The sequence below is a fragment of the Acartia tonsa genome, chromosome 9, assembly GCF_053477335.1.
Source record: "Acartia tonsa isolate MP-2025a chromosome 9, ASM5347733v1, whole genome shotgun sequence".
NCBI classification, from domain to species: domain Eukaryota; kingdom Metazoa; phylum Arthropoda; class Copepoda; order Calanoida; family Acartiidae; genus Acartia; species Acartia tonsa.
In genome coordinates this window covers 8,699,281-8,719,930 of record NC_137268.1, presented here as the reverse complement: position 1 = coordinate 8,719,930, position 20,650 = coordinate 8,699,281, and the positions used below count along the sequence as shown (strand labels likewise).

The 20,650-nt window shown below is 32.7% G+C and overlaps 3 protein-coding genes and 1 long non-coding RNA gene across 5 annotated transcripts in view; 2 read left to right on the top strand and 2 right to left on the bottom strand.

The window, feature by feature from the left end:
- Positions 1 to 18: 18 nt before the first annotated feature.
- LOC145328159 (uncharacterized) lies at positions 19 to 12,601 on the bottom strand. The gene is made up of 14 exons (XM_080171742.1): positions 12,462 to 12,601; positions 10,784 to 10,916; positions 9,986 to 10,134; positions 8,928 to 9,100; positions 8,481 to 8,581; positions 7,587 to 7,694; positions 6,976 to 7,070; positions 6,512 to 6,644; positions 5,493 to 5,572; positions 5,086 to 5,235; positions 4,762 to 4,817; positions 4,322 to 4,409; positions 3,275 to 3,348; positions 19 to 549 (listed from the first exon to the last, which is right to left on the bottom strand). The coding sequence occupies exons 1-14, from the start codon at positions 12,546 to 12,548 to the stop codon at positions 438 to 440; spliced, it is 1,539 nt and encodes a 512-aa protein (XP_080027868.1). The 5' UTR covers positions 12,549 to 12,601; the 3' UTR covers positions 19 to 437.
- Positions 1,480 to 2,964, top strand: LOC145328162 (uncharacterized). Of its 2 annotated transcripts, XR_013882356.1 has the most exons (5): positions 1,480 to 1,960; positions 2,100 to 2,224; positions 2,334 to 2,395; positions 2,536 to 2,647; positions 2,845 to 2,964. It is a non-coding gene; the product is annotated as an uncharacterized LOC145328162 (long non-coding RNA). The 2 variants fall into 2 exon arrangements; XR_013882355.1 differs by having other exon boundaries at positions 2,536 to 2,964.
- Positions 12,555 to 14,015, bottom strand: LOC145328160 (ubiquinone biosynthesis O-methyltransferase-like). The gene is made up of 2 exons (XM_080171743.1): positions 13,489 to 14,015; positions 12,555 to 13,211 (listed from the first exon to the last, which is right to left on the bottom strand). Exons 1-2 carry the CDS (start codon positions 13,936 to 13,938, stop codon positions 12,720 to 12,722), a joined length of 942 nt encoding a protein of 313 aa, XP_080027869.1. The 5' UTR covers positions 13,939 to 14,015; the 3' UTR covers positions 12,555 to 12,719.
- A 3,636-nt stretch (positions 14,016 to 17,651) lies between these two features.
- Positions 17,652 to 20,650, top strand: part of LOC145328155 (serine/threonine-protein kinase minibrain-like) — a 48,319-nt gene continuing 45,320 nt past the window's right edge. The window contains exon 1 of the mRNA XM_080171738.1: positions 17,652 to 18,733. Within this exon, the coding sequence (XP_080027864.1) occupies positions 18,119 to 18,733 (615 nt within the window). The 5' untranslated portion in view covers positions 17,652 to 18,118. The remainder of the gene's footprint in view (positions 18,734 to 20,650) is intronic.

The window sequence follows — 20,650 nt, the reverse complement described above, 5'->3', positions numbered from 1 at the left end:
ATAAGTAACAAGTTAGACTTTCATTATCATTAATTTTATATTGATTTTTATGTAAATACAACTTTACAATGTTTAGTTCATATTTTAATCACAATTCATAATTAAATTCAGGTACTTTTTTTATAATGTTTGAAATCGATTAAAAAATCCCATTTTCTTGGCAGGTACAAAAAGCATATACGGAAAAAATGCAGGGATCTTAAGGGATAAGACAGTTGATGATAAATCAAAATACATTTCGAATGATGATAAACAAAATGACCCCTTCTGTATATTAAAATTGTTTAAAAGGAAGTATTGAAAATAAGATTTTATATAAAGAAATCTAGGAAAAGAAATACTTGTGAACAATAGGTACACGGTTTGAAACTATATAACGTTCTACAATCAATCTCAAGAGTCTTGATCGCCAGTATTGACCTCAAACTCCAAACATTCTAGCTGACTTGAAATTGTTGTGACTGAATGACAAAGGTTGGTTGTTGTCCATCCCCTGCTGGCACATGGAGGATTGTCTGCTCTTCACCCACCTCGCCTTGTAGGTCCTGATTCAAATTAATATAATGCCTAATTATTAATATACCTAATCCGTCAAATTTTTGAACCGGATTCGGATTCTTACAAGAATCCGTCCAAAAAATGGCGGATTTCAGACTTCGATTTTTTGCGGATTCGGATTCCGGATTCTAGCAATATTTTATAAGGCATTTTTTAAATTTAAAAAAAATTAAGTGCTACCATAGAGAAAAAAATAAAAGAGAGGAATCGAAGCAACTAGAAGACGAAAATAGGCAGTGGGCCTTGAGGCCTACTCAGCGCTGTTGCCGCGCTAAAATTTATTGTTATTCCACTACTTTTCAAATGGGAGGATTAAAAATTATTTTAAAAAAAAATATTTTTTTACTTTTTACCTACTATTTCCATATTTAGGGCAAGAATATTAGATTAGATATTTTCGTGTAAATGTTTTAATTAAAAATTACATAGAATTTTATTTTTATTTAAAAAAATTTGTTCATGAAAGATGAATCCTTCTATTTCTAAAAAAGGGGAAATTTTTTTCATAATGAACATTCAGCTGATTCTGACCGCCCACGGCTGTTTGCTAAATATCGCTTTTCTTTTTATTCACATTATTATTCATGATTGACTTACAAAAAGCCCTGGGCGGCTTTTGATTTTCGTCTGCTTCTAAATTTAGGGATGGGGAAGTAGTATTTTACCATGAAAAAGGGGTGAGTATTCATCCTCTTATCCTTTTTCCTTATGAGTGCTACACATATGTCCTAAAAAAAATGTTCTTGGTGTTCTCTATAATTCACTTCCGAGAATCGAACCAGATTTTAAAAGATATTATATATAAAGATAATAATGACAAGTATTAAAAAACTCAAGACGCTCATTTTACTTTTGGTTTCAAAAAGTGGCACATCCGCCTCCCCCCTTATAATGTATATAAATTACATCATACGTGTAGTATTTATCTGTTTAGAGGCTCAGAAACTCCTCCCTATCTACGCTTATGGATTCCCCCCTCTGGCTAGAGGCGAAGACTCGAACCTGCTACTTTCTTCAATGAGAAACAAAGAAACCTAGTTGTAGTTTATATTATTAAATTGGCTTAATTTTCCTTTGAAATTTGTTTCTTCTTAAATTTAAAAGACCAATTTATTTAAGTATCAGACTAGAAAATTGTATTTATGTATTTGGCCACGTTTAAAATAATTTAAGATATTTAAAGCAAAACTCCATCTTTTTTACACTGCGTGGTCAATCCTTAAAAAAAAAGGTAGATTCAATAAAAAGATTTGTTTGTTAACAATTTATATGTAAGAATCTTGTAATGTTAAATTGTAAATCCATTTGAATTTTAACAGTGAAAATGAAAGGCATATTATAATTTCAGAAGTCAAGCAAACCTATTAAAATGAAACTCCAAGTACTATGAGCTTATTGCAAGGTAAAAACATTTAAAATTCTACAATTAGATGAGAGAAAGACAGCCCATAAAATAATGAAAAGAAAACGGGGATAGGTATAAATAGAAATTTGAAATTCAGATGTTAACAAATTTCCAATCTCATGTGAGCTAATTTAAGGATTGACGGGAAACGGTTCTGTTGATATTGCAACCTGGGACGGCCGGGAAGCTGGACTTGTGGACTTGGACCTTCGTGGGCCTCAACTAGCCATTGAGGAGCTGCTTTAACCCACAGAATACTAGGTAACTAATTTGTTGTTGGAACAAATAAGAAAAATAAATAATCATGAAGAAAAGAAACTTGTACAAGCCATATTTCTCCTCCATGCTAATGATACTTTCCTTTTTTAAGGATTGGACCCAGTATTCAAGACAAACTGGTGTAGCTAGAAACGGCTCCTGCTACAATTAAAGGTACGGTTCTTCAATATAACAACATATAAGTCTAAACAAAATTGCTCCAAGAAAGATTTGAAATTCACATATGCCCAATCCTTAAATAATTTCCCACTAAATTATTATCTGCTAGTCATCTTATGAAAGCCAATTTTTAGAACACTCTGTGGTGAAGAAAACTTGAACGCCGGCTTTGTTTGAAGAGGCTGGTTGAGGATCTCTGGTGTAACATCTGGGCCAAGTTGAACGTGGAGATAAAAACCTTGCGAAGTAAGTTATATTTAAATAAGCTCAATTCTTAAAAAGTACTTGTTGACAATTCAAAATGACTCTTATATTCAAGTGATAAATGCCTAAGAATTTCAAAGTAGAAAGCCCAAACCTTAAGAAATTAAACATATTTATTGTAACTTTTAAAAATAAAGAAACTGTTGTGTTTTTTACTTATTGGTTTATTTTTCTTTCAGGTTTGTTTTAAACCGTTGTAAACGTGTATCAACAACTTCAGACTAAATCTAAAATGGGTCTGCCAGTTTTGGGCCAACAGAACAGACCCCACTGCCTACAATAACCTGGGTAGGACAATACGATAAGACAGTTTTTAGCCGAGAAAAAAACTTATATGGTTAATTCTATGCTTGTTTGTTTCATTTGTTATAACAGAAAGGTATGTATTTTTTGACAGGGATCAGAACCGGTTCCTATCCATTGGAAATTAATCAGATTCGGAGCAGTACTGAAAAATGGATCAAATAACATTTCTCTTCATGTAGGTGCCTAGTTTACTTGACAAATTATTTTTAAAATTATCATATAGTTCAAAACATTCACTAGATGTTAGGAGCGTGGTCACAAGTTTATAATGAAGGTACTACAGGTATCATATTAAATTCCTGAACTGTTTCAACACTAGGATGATGTCCAACAACCTCAGCACCTTCCACTACGGTGCCATCACTGATTACTTTCGCCTAGAAATAAGAATTGACAACATTTCATATATACAGGGATGGGATCTTAAGGGATGAGACAATTATGGATAAAATGATGCACATCCCCAAAGATGATAACAAAAGTACCCCTTCTGTAGATTAAATATATTGAATTGATTGAAAAATCTCGGACACTAATAATTTAAAATTGCATTCTTTTTGATTTTGAGCCAACAAAACTTTTGGCATAACTTGCAGGGTTTCGGATTTGCATTGATTTTTTGCGGATCCGGATCCTCCAAACTTGGTCAGTGCGGATCCGGATCCTTGAAAATAAAAATAAAATCACCAAACTTTTCAAAAAATATTTATTCTTTAATTCGAAGTCAAAAATACTTTTAATTTTCAAGTCTGACCCTAAACCTTAAAGATTGGCTCTCATCAAGAGAATGTCTAAGATTTAATATAAAGGGGGGGGGGGGGGGGCGAAAGTGACACTTTTTGAAACCAAAACTAAGAGTCAACAAAGGAACTGAACTAAAAAAAGGGTTACAGGTCTGAGATTTTGCATGGCAGTTGCTTTATAGGGGTACAATATGGAACTGTGAAGAAACGGCGGCGCAACCGCCGAAAACCGCCGTTTCCCGCCGTAATTTTTGTTGCCTTTTCTCGGCGGTTTGGCGGTTGCGCCGCCGTTTTCTCACAGTTCCATATTGTACCCCTATAAAGCAACTGCCATGCAAAATGTCAGACCTGTAACACTTTTTTTAGTTGAGTTCCTTTGACTTTTAGTTTTGGTTTCAAAAAGTGTCACTTTCGCCCCCCCCCCCCCTTTAGATAGATTTTTCCATTTTTTCCGCATTTTTTTGAGTCCAAGGATCCGGATCCGGATCCTTGGACTCGAAAATATGCGGATCCTTGCGGATCCGGATCCGAAACCCTGGGCATAAGTGTAGAGTCCAATGTCCCCTCCCTCCCATCCTGAGTTCCTAATGAGTTATCATATCTTTACCTGGATCTCTTGTATTTGAGTTCCATCCTCGTGTTGTATTATGTAGGTTTGGCCGTGGGTCTCCAAATTTTCTGAAGCCGAGACAACTGGAATCAAATATATGCCTCTTTTTTTTGGGTTGTAATTAAAAGGGTCTCTTCTATTTATTGTTAACGATATCTCAATCGTAAGGGAAAAAAGTAAGTTAATTTATTTTTGAAAGTTAAGTAGAAGATATGGCTATCCTTTACAGCGAAGCTTCTTATAGGTACAGGAAAGAAATAGCCTCTGGAAAAATTCTCCCCCTCCCCTAAGAAATATATTTTTGGCTTTTTCTTTTAAAAGTGGATAGGTGACTCAAACACCCACCCCCTTCCCTTCCCGAGAGAGCCCCTAGAGGCCTCTTGAGGCATAGCCGCCAGTTAAATGTAAAGTCAGATTCTAATAGGGTATATGTTCCTATCATGCGTGGCTGTTGTGAATGATGGTGTTGGGCTGTTATATGTTGCTGTTGGACCTAAATAACAATAATAATAACTAGGCGATTTGGGTAATTTCCCTCAAATTGCCTATCAACCACAGAAACCCTACCCTACCCTCTTATTCTTTAAAAAATTAAAAATAAGGGATTATTTGTTTATCTTTCTAATTCCTTGTTAGAGGGGGGGCCGGGGGGGGGGGGGTGAAATAAGACAATCCGTAATGCTCTAAATGGTTTTAATCTACTAATACAGAAATCTGGATTTATATTCATTGTGCTATCCCTACATATCCCTGGGCGCTACCTGGTGTTGATGAGCAACTTGTTGGTGCGGGGCTAGAACAGTCAGCATACTGCTACTACCTGTTCCAACCAGATCTGGGCGTACTTTGGTTGTCTTAGGCTTTATCAGACCACGGGGGCCTTTCATTAGGTTAGGTTTCTTTCCTCTATTAGCAAAATATTTTGTTTTACAAGGAAACTTAAAACAAGAATGAACAATGTCCTTTGCAGAGCAAAAATAAACGAGCAATAATATAATGAAAAAAGCAAAGTCAATTAGACAAAAAAATCAATCAAATTATTCCTAAAATAGATCTATCTTTGACTTTCAATCCTATGTGTTGGAATTATAATTTGTCAATTAATCTAATTGAGTATTGACTAAGGACAGGTCTGACGCATATTGAAAAATAAAAATATTTTCCTATTTTGATTTGAATTATTGATGGGGGCTCTTGTAATCAAAAGGCTCAGTTGTAAATCATTCTTTTCTTCTACATATTGATCTCCTATAGTCAGGGACATGGGGATAAGACAATGGAAAATAAATTGACTTAACAGGATGATAAAATCCAAGTGATATATAATACGCCCCTAGAGGCCTCTAGGGACACGTAAAATTGTTTCTTTCAATCTATTTTAAAATCAGCTATTTACCAAAATTATTTTTTTCGCCGATAGATGTTGTTAGATTTGTTTTGAGCTAATTGCAAAAATATCCGCAAGGTGGCGTTTTGTAAATTTTTTTTATTCTTGTCAATTTCTCTGGGGAGGGTGTTGGTACCCTACACCAAAATAGTTATACACCTTCTCGGGACCTTTGAGAAGCTTCCCTGTTAAGGAAAATCCGATCAGTTCAGCGGTTAGCGAGATCCTTCGGTACAGACAGACATACAAACACATATCCTGTTACTTTATTATAAGGATTGCACACTTTAATTGAAATGTTCTGACAAACTTTTGTATACTAGGTACCTATTTAAGAAGTGATGTATGGCAATTTTTCCTATGACAAAATTATGAATGTTATATTATTGTAAATTAAGATGTTTTTGCTTTTAATCTAAAATATAATGCAAAGTACAACGATTTATGTCTGTCTGTCTGAATATTAAGATCTCTCTTACAGCCTGATAAGTGATTAGGTTTGTCTCTTTAGGAAATATACTTTTTCTTCAAGCAAATAAATACTTTTCCAGTATAGCTTCCAAACCGTTTAATATCCGCTGTATTAGGACCGGTTCTCAGCCATACCTAAAAATCAATTATAGCATCATATTCCAGACAATTTTCCACGCATACTAAAATAAAAATCATACATTAATACCAGTTTTAATCATAATTTTTTTCATTCTAATATCTAAGAAGAGCTGTCAGTGTCTATAATACAATGCGATAAATAACTATTTCCCGACTTTTTACTTATTAACTTATCCACATAACCCTGCCTTCGACAAAAGTAATATATTCTGGTGTGTTATCCTCAACTGTGGCTGTGCTGTAGCTTACTGTGGCTATTGAGGTCGGGGGCTGCTGGTTGTCCAACTGGATTTGCTGCAGGCTGATAGTGTTAGAATCTGATTGATGGCAATTCTTTGGCTTTAAGCATGGATCTAAGGTAAACTAAATGACCCTTATGTATTGGTGAAAAAGTTTGGACACTAATATTAAGGAAAATGGGAAAGATTTTGATCCAACTAATAAGTTAGATAACATAAGTTATTACTTGACAAAGGATTTTTCATATGCTGTTAATTCTAAGAATCAGTTAATCACAAAAATAATTTGGAGAAAAATATATTATAAGATATACTATTTTCAAAAATATACAATAGTACCTATAAAAGTACATAAGTATGATAAAACATAAACTCGAAAAAAAATGTAAAAGATGAAAGAATTCCATTCCTGAATGCATATTATCACGTTTAGAAAGGAAAACAGCATTGCTTTTACCAGTTTGTTGTACAAGGGCGGTCTGATTGTTAAATACTGTATCAAGAACATCTACAAGAGTTCATTTCAATTAACCAGATTTAATATCCTACAAGTATTAAGGTTCTTTATCTGAAGCTATAGACCTCAGAAATTGCTAGTCTAAATGATTGTATTTCAACGGAGACTTTATAAATGCTTATTTCCTGACCTTATCCGCTTTACCCAAGAGGCTATGGGCGTAAAAACGTCTAGAATTTACGAGGTTAAATACTACTGAAAAGTTTTAGAGATATACCTTTGCAGTTTAATAATGTGTTTTATTTTGATCAAAACTAGTTATTTCGACACTAGTTTTCAGGTATACTAAATGAGGATATAGGTGGCATAAAAATAGCCTAAAACCATCCAAGAAAAACTCAGTGAAATTAACTAAAATAGAGCACTCAATCGGTTCATTGATTTACGCACAAAAAGCTTTCTTTCTTATAAAAAGGATATAATATCAATAACAGTAAAGAAAGTTTTTTTTTGTTATCTAAATCATAGAATTAAAATTTCATGATTAAATCTAGCTAATTGAAATGCCTTGTGTAGACTGTACAGTGACAGTAACCCCTCCTTCTTCTGTTGTGGAAATATTAACAGTACCATCCAATAATTCTTCTCCCTCTAATATTTCCATACTTACATCTCCTAGATGATTAATGATTTATATTATAATAGCGGCAACTAGCAGTTGGGGCACTTGAATTGGGATGAAGGGTAAATCAACCCCCCCCCCCCTCCCCTCATTTTCAATTGACGTTTTTTTGCGGTGGAATTTTTTCTTTTGGCGATTTCTCTTGTTAAGGATATAGGACCCCAAAACTAATTATAACCATTCAAGGAACTATGCGAAGCTATATTATAAATAATTAGCGGCTTCGCCCCTAGCCTCTAGGGGCTTTGCCCCAAGAGGTGATAAAAAAAATGAAGGCGAAATTCGTAAAAGGACCAGGGAAATCTTTAGCAAAAAAAAGGACCAAGGAATTGTTCTGCTAAAAAAAGGACCAAGGAAATGTTCTGCAAAATAAAATGGGGGGGGGGGGATTTTTTTTTTTTTTTGGGGGGGGGGGGTTGGGGGTGTCCCATCCCCCAAGAAAATAGTCTATATATAGGTATATTCCCTAAAGAGTAGAATCCGATCGGTTCAGTGGTTACCGAGATCTTAAGCTTCAGACGGACGGACGGACGGACATCAAGCTACTTTGTATTATAGATAACCATATTAGTTCAGTGGTTAGCGAGACCATTCGTTGCACACAGACACACATTCACTCAGACTTACAGACATCGTCTTACTAAATATGAGAATATGTTAAATAAATTTAGTTTACTGATCTAGGTAATAAAGCTAGTTTAAGAATAAAGAAAGCAGCTAAGCAGTTTCAGAGATTTTAAACCACTCAAGAACATAACATTATTTGCATTTACTCATACCTCCATCCTCATCTATATTAGAACCAGCATGGGCCTGAGCTTTGTGTTCAATAACATCATATTCGGATACAAATATATCTCCACAAATTGAACAATTATACCTAAATTGATTTTCATTATTTACTAATTTTAGATTTCTTGCAAAGAAATTATTTGTAACTAGTTGCTTCGGTCACAGCCTCTCTAGGAAGGGTGAAGGAGGTCAGCAAAATAGCCAAAAACCACCAAGAAATTAGTAAAGCTTCCCTGTAAAGTAAAACCAATTTGAACTTTGTTTCTATCTTTAGTTTCAGACAAAAAAAAGCTTATTACTATACATCTTTCTTTGTCCGTCTGTTTGTTCCTATTTTTATTATTTCTATATCATAATTTATGTTTAAGCGCTAGGCTACTAACTAACGGATGTTATTATCAAATGTCGCCTTTATTAATGACATACATACACACCTTAATGTAGAATTTGGATGGTCTTTATTAATATGATTATAAATCATTGTGGCTGGGAAAAATCCGCAACTTTCAGCAGGACATTTGATCAGGTAGGCGTACGACTTCTGAGATTTTACATTCAGTTTGGTCATCACTAGGTCCAGGTTTGACATTGGGTCGGGTAGTGGTTCCTTGTTACAAAGTTGTCAAAAATAGGTTTTATATTAAATCATTTAAATAATTTTGTAAAGAAATTAGAATTATTCTTCTTTACATGTACCTAGAAACTTTTTGTCTCTTAATTAAAGAAATATTTATTGAAATAAGGATACAGTAATTTAAAATGGAATCTTCATAATAAATTATTTCAACCATCTATCTAGAATAACAGCAAAAAAATCACATAGTGTTACGGACTGGGCTGACAGTAAATTATAGAGTATCTTCACTTCTACAAAGGTGTAAGTAATAAAATAGTTTTAAGGACATTTATTCAAGCATTTTTGTCCTAATTGTATTAAATCTATACGCATTATAAATAACTAGCGGCTATGCCCCTAGAGGCCTCTAGGGGCACTTGAGGAGGAGAGAGTCGAATTTAATAATTCAATTTCTTATTTTAGATTTTAAAAGAAAAAGTAAAAAAAAATTACGTTTGATGTTTGTTTTTCGTTGAACTCTCTTTCTAAAATTGAGAAATTTAAAAAAAATTTAATTTCTCTAGGGAGGGTGGTGGTACCCTCCCCCAAAATAGTTATAAACCTTCCAGGGACATATGAGAAACTACCCTGTTAAGGAGAACCCGATCGGTTCAGTGGTTAGCGAGATCCTTCGCTACAAACAAACAAACAGACAGACAGACAGACAAACAAACAGACAGACATCGTTCTACTTTGTATTATAGATAATATTTACTACCTACCTATTTGGTAAAAAATAGGTTGATTTTTAATAAATTTGCTTTTATCCATTCAATTAAATTACTCAAAATATTAAATATCCTGGTGACATGAAATAAAATAACATAGGGGTTTAAACAAAAATCAGACTATTTTATCATTTGTTGATAGCTTTGCCTGTGAAGCATTTGGGATGTATTCCATGCTATGAGTGTCAGCCCTATGCTGTTTCCATTCAAATATATCTGCCAAAATTTCTTCACAAAACTCGCATTGGAACTGGATACTCACAAACTCTTTCGACTCGGAGTTAGCCATTGTCCCTCCTTAAATATACTTTATGATATATTCAATAAATGAAACGTTGAATTGAAACACCTATTAGTGTTACAATTAGGTTGCACGTTTGTCTGCTTGCGACTCAATTCTAATGTAAGAATTATTTTTGACACAAAAACTGTGTATTTGACGGCCCAACATGGGTGTAAAAATGATAATTGACAACCTGTAAAATTTGCTAGTAAGTAAAAAAGGACTAAAAAATTTGACAACAAAATAAACACATTGAGTGTACTTTTGATATTTGTAGAAATACCAACACCCCACCATATATTAAGCTTTATGAAGGACGTATCATAAATAATAATTAGGTAGATTACGAAAGAAAAAAGAAACATTATTGAGAAAAACGATTTAAACATTCGAGTTTGGCAGAATTAAGATATTTTCTCGTATTCATTCGAATCCGGTGGATAGGAACCGGTTCTCATTCATACGAAAAAACTATGTCTAGCATCGTATTATATCCAGTTTTCTACGAAAATAGAAATGTACAATCATAAGTTTAAAACTAGTTTTTTAGCCCGTGCCTTCGGCATCACGGGGCTAAAAAAATTGGTTTTAATCTTATAATTGTACATTCTATATCCGCGGAAAGCCGTTTATAATACGATGAAAGAAATAACTATTACCTACCTATATACGAACGTCTGGTATTCCATTTTCCTTTGCCCACACTGTGAATGTTATAATGATGTAGTTTGGTTGATTCTGTGCGAAATGCACGGCCACAAATTTCACATTTGTAGTGGGAACTTTCAAGATGGTTCTGGGGATAATAGGATTGTTGTTTCAATTAATTGGCTCTTAAGTTTTCTGTTAGTAAGTTCATTTGAAATTATGTTTTCTGCTATTATATGTTTGTCTTTTAATTCAAAAAGGGGGGGGGGGGGTAATGCAACCATCTCGTAATCAGTGAGAAAATGGCACTTAGAATTCGAATTTCGATCTCAACTTTTGCATGAGTAATCCTTGGTAGGTCTATTTTCCCTAAATCGAACAAAAAGTTGGAAAAGTAACGGCTGGCGGCTCAGCCGTTTAACCGTTTTTTTTGCCTATTTTCAGGGTAAATTCATCAGCAATTATGTAGGAATCAACTATTTAAAACATATTTTTGGTTTAATTCATTTACTAAGTATATTTGCGATTACTTTTATTTAATGAAATCTTCCAATTTTTAACATGTACAAAACGGCCTGCTTAATTGCTTCAAGATCCATGTCAGATCTATATAGGAAATAAATGTCTATAAACGAGCTCAAGTTTTCCAAGGAATATATGATTAAAACTCATAGTGCTCCAATAATCCATAATAAACTCTCATTGCCCAGAACGCTAAGACCCATTATTTTACTTTATTAAAAATAAATTCATTTTTTTCATTTCATGTTGCTATTTACCTTATATTGATGTATTTAATTTCTAATCATAAAAAAGAAAATTTAAATTTATAATATGATAAATTTAAGAAAACTATGTTTTAAAAGAATTCGATTGTGGCGACATTTTGTGTGTTCAAATATTAAACTAAAATTGTAATCATCATCATTAACCCTTTGGTGATGGTAATGTAAAGAAAAAAATATAATTTAAAAAAATATTTTAAAAATCATTTAAATTATTAAATATTTACTTTCTTTTAGATAGTAATGCCGGGTGAGGAAAATAGATTTATTGAGAAATAGATATGCATATAGAAAACTAGCCAATAGGGAGATAATTATATCGAGCCAACTCTAGTATTAAATAATAGCAATAACCATTTTTGAAACTTCTAGTACCAACAACTACCGTCTAGAACCGTTTGATAGCGTTTTGGAGTGGCAACGAGAATAAGGTGGAGATAGGTTTCGTGAATAATTTGTACTATAGATATAAAAAAAATGGCAAAACTGCTGAGCCGCCAGCCGTTAGCCGTTACTTTTCCAACTTTTTGTTCGATTTAGGGAAAATAGACCTACCAAGGATTACTCATGCAAAAGTTGAGATCGAAATTCGAATTCTAAGTGCCATTTGCTCACTGATTACGAGATGGTTGCATTAACCCCCCCACCCCCTTAAATCCAATTATATAAAGCATAAGGTTGTTGTTTGTCCATTAAGATCCCTCTAACCACTGAACCGACTATGGAGTTTCACATAATAAAGGCCCTGGTTGGTTTTGTGCATTTTTCTGTCCCCACCTCCCCTAGATGCCAAGGCTGCAGATGCAAACAAAATAAATCTATACAATCTACATAGTTAGTTAAATCTTTTCTTTTTTTTGTTTAAAAAATGATTTAAGTATATTTGTTGTGAATAAACAATGCCATGCCTCAAAGTTTTGAAATCCATGGATAAGCTTTCTACAGCAGTAACATGTAAAAGGTACATTATCATATTCTGTTATAGACTCCTCCATTCTAAATCTGGAACAATGAAAAGTGATTTTTTAACAAATATTTGTTAAGTAAATAAGGATATATATTAAAAGCAAAGGGCCACCGCGTGATTTATATTGTTTATGTAAAATAGAAATAACAAAACAAGTTACCTTAGTATATTAAAAGAAATAGAAATATATAATATTGTATCAATTTATATACTTAGAAGCATGTAGAGCAAAATTTACACTTTTATCCGGTATCCACATCCATTTATTAACAACTGGAATATAAGTCATCCCACTAACCATTCTTGTACCCAGGCCGGCTTTCTCGCACATTTCTTCAATTTCTTCCGGTTTTAAAAACTTTTCCCAATTATGGGTTCCTTTGGGCAGCATACCAGCCACATATTCAGCTCCCACAATGGCCAACAACCAACTACGAGTTGTGCGATTTAATGTTGTGATAAATAAATCACCTCCATCTTTTAATAATGAAGACATGGATGTTATAAATAACTGGGGATTATCAACATGTTCAATGATTTCACTGGCGACCACTGCATCGAATTTGATGCCACTGGTTTCTGCATATTCTTCAATTGTTGAGCAAATAAAGTTTGTATCTTTTGTTAGAATGTCTTTGCTGCTGTGAAACTTGGCGATTTCTATGTTTTCTTTGCAAGCATCGACTCCTGTTTTATTGATACATTTCAAATACTTAGTAATAGATTTTCCAGAATGGCTTCAAAACCGATTAATATCCATTGAATTAGAATATGTACTCTACAATACTAAAAATTCATATATAGCATCGTATCACAGTCAATTTTTTACGAATATTAAAATAAAATTTAAAATGTAATTTATGCTGTGTTGAGAACAAAACAATGTTGTGAATATAGGTATTTTCTTTGTAAAAATTTAAATAGAAGAAGTATATAATATCATTAAGTGAAAAATGCATAATTCCTGTAACATTAGCACCAAGACGTGCCAGGGGTTCTGACAAAATACCTCCTCCACATCCAACATCCAGAATATTCAATCCTTTCAAGGGTTGGGCTGAATTATTCCCAGGCACCAGTCTGTCTCGTACAAAAGGGACTCGAACCTTATTCATGGAATGCAAGGGTTTACATACGCCATCGGGGTTCCACCAATCCCCGGCCATTTTGGCAAATTTATCAACTTCTGCTTGGTTCATAGTCGAGTTTGATGCTTTTCTGTTCATTTCCAGACTAACGTCAAATACATTTGGTTTTAATATATCACAAGATTTAGCATTTATATTGTTCTTATAACTTTTAAATGTTGTTAAAGATGAAAATTTAGCTACTGAAATGTAATTTGCTGGAAGAATGATAGAAGGAAAGCTGGATAAATTTCTCAAATTGAACATTCCCGGTACTCGGCTGCAAGCCATTTTTTCAATATGATTGGATTCAGTTTAGCCTGTGGTTAAATAAATCTTTACACAATCATTTTATTGTCTAAAAAAATATTTCTAATTAATTTATTTGGTAATTCAGGTTTGTATATTGAACAAGGTTATTTGCATATCTAGTTTGGTTGAAAAGTTTAGACACTAGGTAAATAGCTAGTAAGTAAACAAATTAATCATGATTTAATGAAGTGCCTTAATTAAAAGTTTCATTCGGCGGATGTAGAGTGGGGGGGGGGGGGGTAGGGGGAGGAGAGGGAATATTGCAATTGATTAATTAAGAATTATACAGTATCACGTTGTCTTGTTCAAAAGCATAAGGAACGTACTTGTATTGAATTTTGATTAGTATGTACGTTTAAACAAGCTATATAGCATTTTAACTAAAAAGGGGTAGTTGCACGAAATGCATTTGAATTTGAATTTAGTGAACCACATAATTTTTCCTGTTCAATGGTTTAAACTATATTTATATGGCATATATTTGAAAGAATTTCAATTTTCTACCACGTAATTTTGAAACTATCAAGACTGAAAAAGTAACTTTTACCTACAAACATTAGACATTTTGGGACGTTACTCAATAAGTGCCTGCTAAAAGTTTATTTTTATTTTAAATATCTTTATAACTAACCTATATATATTAAATTCTACAAAAGCATTTAAATGTTCACCTATACAAATATCCCCAACTCGTTAAATGCACTTTGTGCAACTATCCCTTCGATCGATCCTTTGAATCATCGTATATACATTTATTAATTCATATTTTTTTCTTTTTCCTTTAAGCTCCTTGAACGAAAATAACTCCTACTTTGGAAACCATTTTAATCGTCCTGCCATTCATTATCTTTATAACATTAAATCATATGTTATTAATTCTATTACATAAAATAGCAAGGTTTTTTTAATATCTGGTATCTAAAGATTCAACATAGGGATCATGATGGTTTTAAGCTACTTTATTTACAAATTTATGACTTAGGATGGTTTTAAGCTATTTTTCTAGTCACTTTAAATACATTAAGCCCCTAGATGGTAGAGGGGTGCAATCAATTGTTACACTAAATTTCAATATTGTAATAATTCGAATTTCAAATGTAAACAAAATATTATAAATATGCGCAGAGCGCGGCATTTATGTTGGACGGTACTAATTCAACAACCAGCAGAAATAAACTGAATGTTTTTATGTCAAAATGTATAAACCACAGTCAAAAATACATGCACATGCCCTAGAAAACTAGCAGAATTACATCTAGTACTGTAAAGTGGTAAAAAACATCAAATTTTGCCAAATGTACATATATTTTTTTATGCCTTATACATGATAATCTTTATTCTAGTTTAGCTTCGAAACTGAATAATATCTGCTAGTTTAGACAGTTTTTCTACTATTTCACTTGTTGGTCCGTTTCATTGGCACCTCAGGGCCTTCAAAACTGGAATTAGTATACTATATTTTTGTTATTTTACTTTTGGAGGAAAGCTGCATTATATAAACACTTTTAATATATATAAATACATACTTTTCCCATTTATTTATTTTTAACTAATAATTAAAGTAAAAATCCTATTAGGCGATTATTTTATCTTATTAGATTATAAATTTTATTTTACGGTTGTAAAAATGCCATCTTTTTCGTATTAAAAATTCTCCGAACAAACGAATTAGATGCATGTCCTAATTGCTGAAAATGTTCTGAAGATTGTATATTTACCCTTTTGCTTCTAAAAACGGGGGGAAAAGATATTTTGGACATCGAAGAAATAAAAAATATTTCATTTTGCTAAAAAAAATTCGCAAGGCATACATAAAAGGGAGTGAGTATAATAAAAAACTTATTTTTGAAAATTTGAGAGCGCATCCCAAAGGCGAAATGGGGTCAACTTGACGACGACGTAAAAGAAAAATGACAAAAAATTTCACTGATATAACCCACCCCACTCCCTTCAAATCATTATGTTAAAAATGATTTTTATATTTTTTGTTTAAGCTTTTCAGTGGCGTTTCGCAAATTATATTTGTAACTTTACGAAAAAAAAGAGGTTGGTAGAAAAAAGGGGTCCAAAAGTTCTAAAAACGAAATTGAGTTTCAAGGAGAAATTGCCAAGGATCTGGAATATAAAAGCAGACATTTCGGCAAAAGGACATTTAAATTTTTTACCCTTTTAAAATAAAATGTTTCAATTTTAATCCTTCATGTAAAAATTCAATTATTAGCCTTTTGTAAATTCAGAATGTTCACCTTTCTTTATGAAAAAGCGATATCTAGTAATTGTTAAGCATGTTAAGCCAAACATGGGCTTTAAATTTGGAATGGCGTTTCATTTTCAACCAAGCAACAGATACAAGGGCATTGAATAGACAGCATCGATTTTGAATTTTTTCTCATAAGAAGCTCTTTTTTATAATTTGGAATTACGAGCGTCGCTGATGAATAATCTAAGGTTCATAATTTATATGGAAAAGGGGATAGAAAATATGATTTTAAAAACTTTTCTAAAAATTGGAACTTGTTATCGTTTTATGGTTGGTAATTAATTAAGATTTGGCAGAAAAATTTAATTTTAAAATAATACTGGAATTGCGATTATGTATATAGGAACTATGTATTCAAATGGGTATTCAGGGACAGAAGAAAGACAAATAGCATCTAAAAAAATCAATTTACAAAAGCTGATTAAACCTTTTAATTATTAATTAGTCATATAAGATTCTATAAAATTGAAAACTAAATTAGCTCAGTGGCCAGTAATGGTTTAATGGAAAAAAACAGAAAGGGTTACTGTTCAATTAAAAGGGAGAAAAAATCTTTTTTGTTTTAAATATCTAAAATGCATTATAAAAATTTTCCAATTAAAAAAAACGATGCACTCTATCCATCCTGGGCCAGCTGAAGGTGCTCCGCAATGAAACTTTTCAAGATGGCCGCAGTTAGTAGATGAGAAATACACACGCACACACACGTAAACAGACAGGTACAAGTTCACACACACACACTCTCACACACCCAGGCTAAGCTGTGTGCCAGTGGTGAGAGAAAAGAGAGAGAGGGAGAGAGAGAGAGAAACATCAAAAAAGCATCTTTTTAAACACATTAGTTAAACTTTAGTTATGGTTAAAAGTGATGAAATATTTATGTTACTAAACCTAAAAAGCTGTTTTATAAATAAAAAGTGTTTTATTAGTCATAAAAAGATATAGTTTTGTTATACGTCATTTAGCTTTTTTAAAACTATGACGTAAAAAGTGAATCTTTTATCATATATGCACTTTTTACCTATCCGGTTTTTTTTTATATTGTTTTATATTTTTTATACTTTTCTGCTATTGAACAACTTTTCAATTTTAATGTTTACGTTAATTTTTCAAAACTTTTTTCTGAAATTAAGATTTTGTTATTTGAGTTAGTTTTTACTTTAATAGGTATCTTAAAATAAAAAAGAGTTTTCTTTTATTATTGTTCATTTTTCTCGTATTTTCCTATCAATTTCATGATTATGAGATAAATTTAGATTTCTTCTATTAATTAAACCCATTTTTAATTGTGTTTTTACGTTTTTACTAAATTAAAAACCTAGCTAAGACTTACATTTGTATATATATAATATATATTATATAAAAATTAATATTAGGTAGGTATTTAAATTTATTGAATTATTCTAATAAGTTTTGATGAAAGTAATTTTTCATTTTAATTTTTTTAAATTGAGATTTTTAGTTACTTGTTCGTAAAATGTTAAAGCTATATTTTTTGTTTTGCTAAGTTACTGACTGTATAAACTAGATGAAACCGGTTTTTAATAACTTGGCTTATCACGATCTTAATGATCTTATTTTATTAACTACGTTATAATCTTTGACAAGCTTGTTATTATATTTCAGAATTAAAATGAATTTTAAAATTTTACTTGTATATGTGTGGCTATGTTACTTGACCAAGGATCACTGATGCTGTAACTAATCAGTAGTGGTTACTATCTACCTACCCTTTATATAAAACAACCTACAGTGCTATATGTTATAATATTTTAGTTAAAATTGGAATGAAATAACTAAAAATCTCAACGACTGTGAAAAAATTGTGTTAATATAACAGTTATAGTTTTAGTTATTATTGATTTTTTTATATAAATACATTAATTTACATAGTTCCAAATGACGGCGGTACCAACCAACACGACCGTTTTAAACGCAAACGGTCCGTTGACCCTCTACCACAGCCCAACTGATATTCTGGCGATGGAACGGCCGATACCGTTAACCAGCACGATGGATATCAACTCTGCCGTTGGCGGCGGCATAGACATGAAAAGCTTATCCACCGTTTCACACATACATCCAATCTATGGACGGTTGGTAACTACTGCTACGGCGGGAAATAACGGCCTCGGCGATGATACTACGTCAGTGCTACAACAACATATCGCCAGCGGCGGTATGCTTAACAATCATTCCTCCACAGTTTCTGCCTACAATCCACTAACAGTAAAATTAGTCCAGGAAAACGGCGGCTCCATCATGACGTTGCCGGTATCGGCCGGCGGAGCCATGACCGATATGACTGTTAACAACGGCCAACGAACTGCGCTGATTGCTGCGTCGCTAAGTGGCAACGGTGGGCCAAAATCTCATTTGTTGCCGCCTACAGCGGTGATGTCCTACGCCCAGCATCATCCCCCGGTACAGCAAGACGGTAGCACGGCCCTGTCGCATGATTTAGGCCATTTGGACCTTAGTCAAATTGTTACCTTGAATCAAGGTGTTCAACAGGTGGGATATTTTGATACTTTACCATCGGATACGTCCCTACAGGCATTAAGTTTTTAAAAATGTGGGGAAGGGAAAGGTGTATTTATTCAAGGGTCGATTTCTTTTTGGGATATGGAGAATAGTGGCAACTTTAACTGGACCAAAGAGAAGCTTCAATTTAAAGGAGAACCATAGCGATATCCTTTGTTACAGTAATACAGACACAGGGACAGACATCCTGTTACTTTGATTTGATATAGTGATATCGTCTTTAATTTGTGTTAAACCTAATATTTTCAAAATGGGGCATTGTCCTATCCAACAAGTGGTGTGTGTTATAAACAGATTGCAAAGTGAATGTAAACACATTATAAACATTACAGACATCTTGTTTATACAAACCCAAATGTGCAGATTATACATTCCACAAAAAAAGTTCTTTTAATTATCTTGACGGGGTTAGTCTATCTTGTTAACATGTTGGCTTCTCTAGAAATTTCTTTTTAAAACGAGTAGAATTTTCTATAATGACTATAAATACACCGACCGTTATAAACTTATAACTACCCCTTATAAGTCTGTAAGTATGTATTTATTTTTAATTTAAAACGTACACATTTATATAAATCCGCAATGCAAGCTTCATGCTTTTGCCTCCTTTCTTTTAATGTAGAAAATACGAGGTCAATGTTTGGCCTTTACTTGTCAATTTAAACAAGAAGGTATTTTACATTCCCTATCAATCTAAAAGCAATTTATTTAAGTGCTTTTTTTATATAAAAACCTGAAATAATATTACTTACAAAATCTCTTTTTTTCCATTGTTTATTGAAGCTCAAAGTGAGGGTGTAAAGTTACACGTGCTTTTTACCTAATTATTTTTTTCAATATTTGAGCCAAATCTTTTTCCGGCTTTTTATTCTCGCCTAGAAACTGTTTAAAATATGTAACTTGTGTGAATAGAGAGTATTTTTATACAAAGTATTTATACCTAATAATATTTTAGTACCTACCTATAGATTTTACCTTTAAAATCGTGTTATCTTAATATAATAAGTATAAGTGCTAATATAAAAAAGTTAGTTATCTTTTCTTAATTTCTAAAAAGGCATAGGTATTATATTCATTAAAGGATTATAAACGCAAATAGATCTTTTTTTGATACTTAAAAATCTGCCTTTTTGAACTGTTGAATTTTGAGTTTTAGATAAACATAGGTACCAATCCTGTGTTTTAAGAATAAGGGGGGGGGGGAAGTTTGTACACTTATAGGAAATGAAATTCAGTATCAAATTTTGGGAGGGACGTATGGGCTTGTGTTTATAGTTATCGACCTAATTCTTTTTGTAAAAGCTCTTATATGACTGGATGTACACGGAAAACTTTTAAAAATTAATTTCGGGACTTTCCTTCTAGGGGCTAGTGGAGCAAAAGACCCCCCAAAACACTAAAAATAGGAGTTCTGAGCTTATTTTTAGAGATATCAACCTGATTTTTTTAATGAAAACTTTTTAAAAATAACTGAACTTAGTAACCATTACACATTTCATTTTGGGACTTTCCTTCTATGGGCTTGTGGAGCAAGAGACCCCCAAAACTAAGAATAGGAGTTCTGAGCTTATTTTTGAAGATATCAACCTGATTTTTTTAAAAGAAAACTTTATTAAAATAACTGAACTAAGTAACCATTACACATTTCATTTTGGGACTTTCCTTCTAGGGGCTTGTGGAGCAAGAGACCCCCCAAAACTAAGAATAGGAGTTCTGAGCTTATTTTTGAAGATATCAACCTGATTTTTTAAAAGTAAACTTTATTAAAATAACTGAACTAAGTAACCATTACACATTTCATTTTGGGACTTTCCTTCTAGGGTCTTGTGGAGCAAGAGACCCCCCAAAACTAAGAACAGGAATTCTGAGCTTATTTTTGAAGATATC